At 33.5% G+C, this 11,612-nt stretch overlaps 1 protein-coding gene across 1 annotated transcript in view; it reads right to left on the reverse strand.

The window, feature by feature from the left end:
* Window positions 1–6,761: 6,761 nt before the first annotated feature.
* The window catches only part of LOC105135736 (DEAD-box ATP-dependent RNA helicase 3, chloroplastic-like), a 6,039-nt gene continuing 1,188 nt past the window's right edge, over window positions 6,762–11,612 (reverse strand). Inside the window, exons 2-10 of the mRNA XM_011040770.1 lie at window positions 11,603–11,612; window positions 11,027–11,443; window positions 10,666–10,764; window positions 9,701–9,925; window positions 8,980–9,357; window positions 8,125–8,268; window positions 7,929–8,024; window positions 7,504–7,778; window positions 6,762–7,074 (exon numbers count right to left, since the gene is read on the reverse strand). The exon at window positions 11,603–11,612 is cut by the window's right edge and continues 128 nt beyond it. Coding sequence (XP_011039072.1) covers window positions 6,996–7,074; window positions 7,504–7,778; window positions 7,929–8,024; window positions 8,125–8,268; window positions 8,980–9,357; window positions 9,701–9,925; window positions 10,666–10,764; window positions 11,027–11,443; window positions 11,603–11,612 — 1,723 coding nt within the window. The 3' untranslated portion in view covers window positions 6,762–6,995. The remainder of the gene's footprint in view (window positions 7,075–7,503; window positions 7,779–7,928; window positions 8,025–8,124; window positions 8,269–8,979; window positions 9,358–9,700; window positions 9,926–10,665; window positions 10,765–11,026; window positions 11,444–11,602) is intronic.

The following is an 11,612-nucleotide window of genomic DNA, read 5'->3' on the forward strand; positions in this document are numbered from 1 at the left end:
ACTCTGTCATCCTAGTAACAATAATTTTACACATGCTTTATGAAATAGAAAACATAGTTAATTAATTTTTTTTTGTCAACTACTACCCTCTCCACCAACTAAAACGAGACATTGTCCTCAATGTTCTAAAGTAGAAAGATAGAGTATAGAAGACATCACCTGAAATAACGAACACTGACAAACTTGAAACACACTTACACAAATATAAGAAACAACAAAACACAATAATAAAAGCAAAAGACACAAAGATTCACAAATCAAGACTCAAATCTAATCTAAGCTTTTTACGACTTTCCTGAGATGACCAATTTATGCGACTCATAGAGGGATCAATTATAGAAATGAAATATTGTAATTGGTCAATCAATTATTCACCAATAACAACAGAGATTATGATTTGTCGTGCAAAAGATGTTAGAAACTCCTGTTCCACAGCATGATCAAGAAACGACAATAACTTATCATAATAACCATTAACATTTAACAAACTTATGAGTTTATGGTGAATGCGTAGTTGGGCCCAAGAGCAGATATAACAAATCTCTTCCAATGTACTCAGACCACCTGGTAAAGCAATGAAGGCATCAGCATAGTTAAACATTGTATTCATTTGAGCAGACATTGTGGATACCTGAAGTTCCTCTCCAATTATTTTTTCAATTATATCCCTTTGTGCTAAAGTTTTGGGGAAAACCCTCAAAACTTGACTACCTCCTAAAAATACAACTATTGACACACCTCCCATTAACCCAAGGCTACTTTCCCCATACACTAAATGAATCTTTCTCTCAGCTAGCACCTAACCAAGATGATTTGCTGATTCTAAAAACTCCTTTTCTTTTCTAGGACTAAATCCACCGAAAACACAAATATTTCTTATATGATGACCTGAGAAACTTGTCATTTCTACACACTTCTATATTTGTTGAATGTATGAGTTAAGTAAAAATAAAAGGCAGGAAAAGAGGATTTTATAGATGAGAAATTGAAAAGGCAATCATACCACCTTTATGTAGGCCAGCTGGAGTCTCTCACACACACTCTCTCTCTTTATTTATTTAATTATTTATTAAAAAAACATATGTATGTATAGATGGTTGTTATTGTGGCTCACATCTTCTCTTGGTTTTAAGTCCAAGAACGGTTTAAACACCCTTTATGGGTTGGGGATAGGCTTCCCAAATTTCTTTTTGAAAAACTGGCAAACAAGGTCTTTTATAGTCAGATTCCCAAGACTACACCAAGCATGTTCTTTATAAAAATGGGTTCATAAGTCATGAATTGCATGATGTTTATCTCGACTATGATAAGACTTAAGAGTCGATAGAAGATTATCTAAAGACTCTTTGTGTTTTGAAATAAATTCCACCTTTTGATAATTTTCACAGGTTTTGCGGAATGTATATAATTCCTTAAATATGGTGGGCTAGAAAAATCCACTTTCTAAGATTTCTACAGTCCTTTTTTTTATACAAGAAATGATCTTTACGTGTTTTAGAGTGACAAGATTTAATGACATTACTTACCTCATTATCGAGAATGCATCTTTGAAATATTTGATTAGGACAATAATTGAATAAGGGTCATCACAATAAAAATTTTGCACATTGCTAAAAAAATTTCTTTTATCTTTGGTACTCTAGTGAGCTGGCAAAAATCCTGAATTAAGAAAATTAATATTTTTAGCAAACAAAGGCATTAAACTAAGAAAAAATAGAGATTCATCAGGAAAGTAATCATCGATTAGTGTGATATCGGGTGTCGAATCTATTGTCACTTTTGATAAAAGATTTGCATTAATATTTTTTATGCCTTTTTCATCCTTGATTTCTTCCTGATTGGTCATGGCATAAGAAAATAAAAATGTTAGTAGGGAATCAATCTTTTCTTTGTAATGTTTATACTCAACCCCTTCCCTACCCTTAGAGATTTACTCATCATCTTTCTCACAAGGTTCAAGAATTGGTTTTTAAATAACCTTACCACTATGAAGAGTGCTGATTGATTTGACTTGATCCATATGTTGACTTCCAAAACTACTTGCATTTGTAATGTATTGCCCCTTGAGATTTTGTTGTGGTTGAGATGAAAACTTACCTTTCTCTTGAAAACTGAGAGCAAATATGAATTTTGCAGGAGCATCTTTAAAATCTGTTATGCTTTGAGCAAGTTAAATGTTGATTGTCTCTTGCTTTTTAATGAATGCATACAAAGTTTTCTCAAAATTACTTTTAAGAGATGAAGCATAAGAAGATGCATATCCATAAGAATTTTAGAAATTATGGTGTTCTTGAAACTGTGGTGGTGAAGTTTATGCATTGTCACTCTTCCAACTGAAATTTAGGTGATTTCTCTAACTAGAATTGTATGTTTACGAGTACAGGTTATGATTGGGCCTTTGAAAACTGTTTAAAGCATGAGCTTTTTCATGGAGACATTCCTTAAAAAAAAGTAAGGTTGGACAGTCATTGGTTGAGTATTTATTTATTTCATATATTTGACACACAATGTTTTCAATAAATTTTAATTGACCGCTCTTTTTTAATTTTAGTGTCTCGACTTTTCTAGCTAAAGATGCAAATTTGGCTTAAAGGTCATGATCTTCCCTAATGTTGTATATACCTCTACTAGATGTATGGGGTTGAGTTTTACTCGGTGCCTCATAAGAACCTACGGTGTCCCAATTTTGAGCATTTTCAGCTAACAAGTCTAAGTATTCCATTGCTTCATGAGGGTCTTTATCTTCAAAGGTTCTATTGCACATCAATTCAACCATTTACCTATCTCTAGGTGTTAACCCTTTATAAAAATATAAAACCAATCTTCATGTTTCAAAACCATGATTAGGGCAAGTATTAAGCAAGTCTCGATATGTATCCTAACATTGATAAAATGTTTCTCTTAGTTTTTGAGTGAAAGTAATGATTTGTCTTTTGAAAGAGTTTGTTCTATGAGATGAGAAAAACTTCTTTAAAAACTGTTGTTGCATTTCATCCCAAGCATGAATGAATCTGGTCTCAAATTTTGTAGCCATGTTTTAGCTTTATCTTTTAATGAAAAAGAAAAAAAGCTTTAATTTGATGGTGTTCATGCTACAATTTAAGTCATTATAGGTGTTACAGACCTCCTCAAATTCTCTTAAATGCAAGTATGGATTTTCTAAATCTAAGCCATGAAAAGAAGATAAAAATTGAATAATGTCTGACTTAAAAATAAAATGAGATGCATCAGGAGGAAAAATTATGCATGATGATGCACTTATTCTTGTGAGATTCATATGGTTTTTAAGTGTTCTAACATGATTATTCTCATTATTCTTATTATGAAGTGATTAATTGTCTTCTTCAGCTATATTTTATAAAAATGATGAGGACACCCTATAAAGTCTACCACTTTATGTACGTGACCACACTCTCATATACATGTAGGAATAGAATAAAAGAAAGAAGAAAACAAAAGAAGAAGAAACAAAAGAAAAGAAATAAAGTATACAAGAAAAGTAAAAATAGAAAATAAAATAAATACTATAATTTATACAAGAACTTACCTCCTCAACAACAACACCAAAAACTTGACATGACCAAAAAATTGATGTCTTCTCCCAAGTGCAGGAGTGTCGAAGTAATAAATAACTCAGCAAGACTAAGGTCGAATCACAATGAGGTTAATTGTATAAATTATAAACAATAACAATAGTAATAATAACAATAACAACAACAATACTACTACTACTAGTAGTAGTAGTAGTAGTAGTAAAGAAGAATAAAAAGAAGAAGTTGATGAGAACTTTGAGATGAAAGATCAATGAAAGGATTAAACAATGATAACAACAAATGTCAAGGTTAGAAGATCCACTAATGGTATGTCAAACAAGTATAATATAAACTCTTATTATTCAATTGGAAACCAAATATAAAGGAGATTCCAATTAGATTATAAATTGTTAAAATGATTACATTAGTTGTCTTATTCAATTAATGTCAATACTTGTAAATCTTGTCAGACATTTATAATTATAACTTATGTTAACAACAAATCAAGTTCCTTTCATATCTCAGGTGTCAATTATAACATACAATATGAGCTATGAGAGTGTCAAGTATTTGTTATACCAAGTGTTATACAACATAAATCTAGATTAGTCATTTAAGAAGCAAAGTATTAAAGAGTGAACAAGATAACAAATACAAAATATATTAGTATCAAACATTAAAGTCCATATTAAGTTTACATTATACTTATTCTTACACCATTAATGTAACATTTTCACCTTGACATAATAAACTTAGCTAGACATAATAAAATAAAGAAAAATAAATAAAAAAAATAAGAACATAAATAAGATAAAAGTTAACTAAGTAAAGGAAATAAATTGAAAGGTATAAACTTGATATTAATGAAAACAAAACTTAAGCATTACAAAAATACAAAGAGAGAAAGCAAGAGCATGATTTTGATCTAGAAACCAAAATGCCTAAATGCATGACAAATGCCTCCTTTTATAGGCCAAAATTGAGAACTATTGATTTGATGACTAATTAATGAGTGGGTGACCAACTTTTGACTTGGTGACAACCCTTATCTTCTCTTGTCTGCCCAAAACGTCATTGATAACGTTAAAATTAAAACCACTTGAAAACATGAAAGTTGTAGGAAATTGTCTCAAATTTTTAAAAAATAATAATAATAGAGGTCATTTGGACTTCCTAAAACTCTAAATATAGGTCAACCACTGAACAGTGCTTGGGCTATAGGACAAATTCAGACTTCTTTGTTGTTGCTATAATTTGGACTTAAAAATGATATGAAAGTTGTAGGCCTATGTCTTACCTTTTCATCCATATAAAGTAGACCTAAATTCGAAATCTACATCTCCAGATATGACCTAATTATCGAAAAGTTTTCCGATTTGGACTACACCAACATCTCTTTTCTAAGTTTAGCCATCTCTTTATCCTTTCAATTTCAGTTCTTAAATTTATCAATCAATCTTTTTATTTATGTCATAGCCCTGTATTTAAAATGAACATTTACCACAAATTAAAGGTATCTTTTATTATTAGATATGTTATTATAAAACATACTTTAGTTAAGGAGTTATTGATACTTTAAGTGCAAAATAATAATATAAAATCTTGATAAAAATACACTTTTAAGTATTAATCATTATATAAATAAGAGCAACGCAAACAACAGTGTATAATGGACCTTCAAAATAAAGCATGAGTGTTTCCCAAATTTATAAAGCTTTTATATAACTTTCTCATCCTTAATTTGTCCTTTTACAGATTATTATGCTATCATGAAGTTGGAGGTGGCTCCTTCCTCTGTCTGCTCTTCCTCCATCCCTCCCAATACTTCATCTTTTAGCACCCGAGTCATCAAGGTATTTATGCTTGAAAGGTTAAAAAAATTATTCATTTATGTTTTTTTTTATGTAAATAATTCCCTCCTAGTGCTCTTGTTGCTAGCAAGAGTTGCAAGGAAATAATCTTTTAATAGAGTAGAGATCAGCTTTTATATAATTTTCTCATCCTTAATTTGTCCTTTTACATATTATTATGCTATCATGAAGTTGGAGGTGGCTCCTTCCTCTGTCTACTCTTCCTCCATTTCTCCCAATACTTCATCTTTTAGCACCCGAGTCATCAAGGTATTTATGCTTGAAAGGTTAAAAAAATTATTCATTTATGTTTTTTTGTGTGTAAATAATTCCCTCCTAGTGCTCTTGTTGCTAGCAAGAGTTGCAAGGAAATAATCTTTCATTAGAGTAGAGATCAAGATGTCACTACTGCAGCATCACTTCTCCTCTGTAGCAAGTATGGACGTCTTGAATCTTAATCGCTGTTAATACCTTGTTTTACAAAAGCACATATTTATATTAGTCTTTGCATGTTTCTTGAATCTTAAATGTAATGGATATATTATAACACTATCATAGATAATGTGCATATATATATATATATATATGGATGAAAATTTTGCTTTTTGATCAAAATAGATTGAAAATACTCAACCGCATATTATCAGATTTTAAAGTTATATTTATTAATTAGGATTATATTTATTATTTTTTTAAACAATTTTATTTAATATGTCCTAATTTGAATTTTACTATTTATATATAACTTTTCACATTATAAATAGTTTTAACGAATTAATAAAAATTACACAATTGTTGACCCCTCCCCAATCTCCTCTTTGTCGACTCCTATTTCTTCAAAACTTTTCTCTTATTTACTTCTTTTCCTCACATCTCTCTTGTCCACTTTAATATTTCTACTTACATTATATTTTTGCAATCCATTTCTGTATATAGTCTTTTTTTAATTTTTTCTTGTTGCATTAAATAAAAAGAATTAAAATTAGGTTTTATTTTTATAATGGTGTAATCTCAAAGCTAGTGTAGATAGATTTACACTATTATCGGTACAAGCAAAGTTACCCCAACAATAATAACAAAGCTGCAACAAAGTTAGCACCCATCTTCTAGCTATCATGCCCTAAGCATTTTTAATAGATGCAATTTATCTAAAAATAAAAAGTTATTTGCTAAAATGAAACTCAATGATACTACCTACTAGGAAAATGGTACTACCTACTAGGAAAGTATGGAGGATCATCTCCTCGCTAATTGGAATGAAATAAAACAAAAATTACAAAAAAAAAAAATACATATTTGCTAACAAATATGTAGTATATTTTAACTAGTATAAGATAAAATATGCCATTAGCAAGCATGCGAGCATGGCAGTAAGTAAGTTTTGTAGACATTTGAATGATAATCTTAGAAAAGAATTGTTCGATCAAAGCAGCAAATAAAATATCAGAATCCACCACACACGAGTGCACCAATTTCAAATTGAATCCCCTCCTTCCCGTGGGAATGTTATCAGGCCTACAGTTGCAAACAAAATAAAAGGCAATTCCCAGCGACCCCAACGGCAGCAGTCTCCAACTTCACAGTGCCAAATATCCATAAGTCAAGAAGACGACTAAAAATCTTTCCTATTAGGGCATTCTGATGCTCTATGCCCTGACCGCCCACAATTAAAACAAGAGCCTCCGAAGCTTCTGTTATGCACAATAAAGATACCATTTCAATTTCAATGCATCTGTATATAAGGGATGACTGAAACTTGTATGACCAAATATGTCCAAACCCTCAATCACACAAAACAGCAAAAAAGGAAACAAAAAAAAAAACAGGAGAAAAACAAAAAAAGAAATCCACCAGGTGCCAACATCATGCATGTACCCAAATCTCAACCTATTGAGGTCACCAAAGATCTGATCGAGTGCATGACTACTGGATTCAACCAGAATACCAAACAACATTGCAGGGAAAGAATTAAACAAGAGGAACACAGGCAAGTCTAGGCCAAGAGATGAGCCCACTAAAGCTGTCATTGCTATTGATGTGGCTTATGCTTTTAAGGTTAATCATGCTAGCAATATTGACTGGAAAAATGAACCCAAGTTTGCTATGAGAAAAGGATATACCTATCCCGAGATGGTGGCCTACTTGATCTTCTACCACCTATCAGCCAATCATCTCCACTGCTTCTCGACATCCGGGACCAACTATTCTCATTACTGTTACTTCGACCACCATGCCTGTACATTCCTTCATCATCAGAATCTCTACCACTTCCCCGACCACGGGAAGATCTAAAGCCACCTCTCTGGCCCCTAGGACCCCCTCTAGCAGGGCGATCCCTGCTAGAAAACCTCCCATAAAAATCACCTGGAGGACCATCATCTTGCAATGCAGGCAACTGCAAACAAAGTTAATAAAAAGATTTTACTACTCTGCCAGAGACATAATCTACGGATTTTAGGCTGCATACTATCAGTGCAGCTAATTCAAGCAGCCTATGTGGTCACGTAGAAACAATGATAATGAGTGACCAAAATCTAAAAAGAACCTTGGTGATCTTCGCAATAGTGTTTCCAGGTGGTATTTGCTTATTCAACAATTCTTTTGCAATCTCCTCTGGAAGATCAAAAACTGCTCCCTGAACCTGATATAAACTTATTATATTTAACTTGTTTTAAAGAATGAAATGCATCAAGAAGAAAAGAATCCACTGAACATGTTCAAAACATTTTGCAGAAACACACCCTTTCATCTGCAATAACATGTATTTTTCCAACTTCATCAGCTGCTGCAGGATAAACATCAGAAAGAAATCCAGTAACAGATCTAGCAGATAGAAACCCTCTAGAATATGTTGGATCCCGAGTCAACTGCAACGTTGCCCATCCCTGCAGATACAAAGGTCCAGTTCAAGTTACCAGCAAGATGCTAAAATAGCTATAAAGGTTGTAGTCCACCTTTAATAGTAAAGGAAACAAATATACTGCAATTATCCAAAGAAAAAAAATTAAAAATAGCAAATAGATAAGTTGTCAAGCACAGAAAATGAATAAACAAAATACCAGACCACATCCTAATCATAATACCTGATGGGTTGCATATTTACTACATTTCTGGAGTAGAAAAAGGATATCATCTACATGTTAATCAGAAAAGGAAATGCTTCTAGAAGTTCGCAACAGAAAATAACAGACTCAGGAATGTGCCAAGGCTGCATGTACAATTAAGTAAACATGGTTCTGAGAAATCAGGGAATTTAGCTGACAGCAAAACTAGCATCCATGGAACATGATCACAGGTGTTATGGCAAGTTGTCTTCAGCACGATTGAGTGAAAATGTGAAAGAAAAGCGAGCAGTCCCACCAACCACTTGCATTGCAAATAAGACACTTTTTGCAAGTGATTTCTTAATATTATTTAAACAGCAGCAGTAAGTTAACTAAATTACTGTCCAACTAGAGACTAGCCTGATTAAAAAGGGAAACAAGCAATCATTGCACATTAGATCACATCAAATCTGTAAATTTCATGAGGAGCAATGCCTAAAAGAAAAATCAAGCACTTAGTTTTTATTTGAAATCTGATTGCTAGTTATTTACTTGTTCATGGCTAATGAGAGACCGAGATGAAGGAGGCTGAGAAAATCCACTCAAATGTGCTAGTGCAGCAGCAAGAGCACTTGTTCCTTGTTCTTCAATCAATTTCTGGGCAGTTGGGGTGAAAAACTCTACAGACTCAGGATGAACTCCACTTAGAGTGGCAACGACTTGCTCAGCTGATGACTCCAAAACCTCTTCAATTGCTGGTGGACTAACAAACTCAAACTTGCACCCTGCATCACGCTCAAGGGATCTGACAGTCCTCCTTTGACTGCTAGTGAACATCAAAATGGCTGTACCTTCCTTCCCTGCACGTCCAGTACGACCAGAGCGATGCACAAAAGTTTCTGCATCATTGGGAAGTTCATAGTGGATAATCTGGAGAAAAGGGTCAGCACAAGTTTCTTAGCTGTTGAAAAAACAGCCTGGGTGTTCGGGATAAAAAAAAAGGAATGGAAAAAATTCAATTGAAAGATCTTGTGTGGAAAGTTATCTAGGCATTGAATATCATATTTCTACATTCATGCTTTTCATAATGATTGAAGCACTTTTCTCACATCATTATAATAACAACTTAACCTGTCTCACTCAGAGTTAATGAGAAAAATTCCATACTCTCGGAGTGCCAAAACATACAAAATCTAATCATCTAATCATCAATATTACAAGAGCAATATAAATTTCTTATGTAATCATAACAATAGCAATTCCATGACTTTACCAAATCAACGTTTGGGATATCAAGCCCACGAGATGCAACGTCAGTGGCAACAAGCACAGTGAACTTTCCCTGTCGAAAACCATTCAAAGTTCTCTCCCTCTGATGCTGAGATATATCTCCATGCAATGCCTCCGAAGCTACAGTGTTTGTTAGCGCCATAGAGACTTCATCAGCATCTCGTTTGGTCTGGGTAAATATAATAGTCTTCCCACCCTTCGCATAAACCTAAATATAATGGAAATGCTCTCTGCTTTAGAAACAAGAGTTACCTCTGGTTTTGAAATCACTTCAATCAATAATGAGTCCCATTATCATGACAGTAATTGATAATGTATGAAACAAATAATGCATTCAACAGTAAAAAATTACTAACATCGTCAATGTCTTATTATAAGAGACAAAAGTTTGTCACTGTAAGTACCGATTTTCACTCAGATAGATGTAAAGGACACAAATAAAGGTGTATAACAAAATCTTTGTAGGATTTTCTAAATGAAAAGTATTCAAGAGTGCCCACAGAATTCTAGCATGGTCTTAGTTGCTTATCATGGAAGTGCTTCCCCAAGTTCAGTTTTCCAAAGTTTGCTTGCACAGATCCTGTGACAATCCTCTAAAATATAGCAAACTAACAGTGTCTATTTAAGAAGTCCTGGAATCATTCAATACAGTGTATACATATTTTTTGGGGAAAAAAGGTTAAAATCGTGCAATGCCTTTTTTTTCCTTTTGAATTAAGATATGATGGGATTTTGACACCTCATATACAAGGACAAAATTGATATGTTTTTAGTTTTATTCTCTTGAAAGTAAGCTAATGCAGCATTTTATTTTATTTTATTTTTTGTTCTGAATGAGCAATGCTTGCACAAAGCTCTCTTCAGAACTTGTGCAGGCTCAGGCACCTGAAGAAACTCCAATAATAAAGACATGAATAGATTTTGAATGATGGGACTGCCAACTCATACCGTTACAAGATCACTAAGAATGGTACGCTTCGAAGCTGCTGTGGCCGATAGCGCATAAAGTTTGATTCCTTCTGCGAGCTTTTCCTCTTGATCACCAACCTTGAAAGAGGAAAGGATTACAAACATGTTTTTAGGTTTAAATCCATCACAAAGGTAAATAAGATAAATTTATTAATCTTCTTGTTTACTGTCAAGGTGCAAGCAGTAACTTATTCATTTTGTTTATTTTTTCTTTTCTTTTCCACACCCAACTCCAAAAAATAGTGTGCTAGTAAAGTTCTCTAATTATCCAGTACCAGCAGAAACTTGCATAACAAGAATCAAAGAACACACGGACATGATAATAGAAAGGGGATTGTACCAAGTCAATTTGCAAAGGATTATCCAAATATTTCCTTGCCAATTTTTTAACCCAGGTAGGCATAGTTGCAGAGAAAAGCATGCTCTGCCGCTTTGATGGTAGATTTTCTAAAATGACTTCCACATCCTCCTCAAATCCAAATGAAAGCATTTGATCAGCCTCGTCAAGGACCAAATATTCAACCTCTCCCAATTTGAGGCTGTTACCTTTCAAAAGGTCAATGATTCGACCAGGAGTTCCAACCACAACGTCAACTCCACGAGAAAGAGCACTTTGTTGTGTGACATACGAAACCCCTCCATAGACACAAACAGTGCTCAAATAAGTTGCAGACTCTTTAATTTCTTTCTCTACTTGCTTTGCTAGCTCCCGAGTAGGTGCAAGGACCAAAACTTTAGGAAGCCTACCAGTTCGCCTGTTAAGAAGCAAAAGAAAAACATTAATGAAGCACATGAATCCACATTAACAAAGGGTAGAAGACATGTGAGGCAGGTGTAGTGAGCACCCGCCTTTGCGAGCCTCTTAGCTCAGCATCTTCAGTAAGGCGTTTGATGATCGGAATGCCGTAGGCTAATGTCTTGCCAGT

Source organism: Populus euphratica, unplaced genomic scaffold (genome assembly GCF_000495115.2).
Source record: "Populus euphratica unplaced genomic scaffold, PopEup_1.0 scaffold271.1, whole genome shotgun sequence".
NCBI lineage: Eukaryota > Viridiplantae > Streptophyta > Magnoliopsida > Malpighiales > Salicaceae > Populus > Populus euphratica.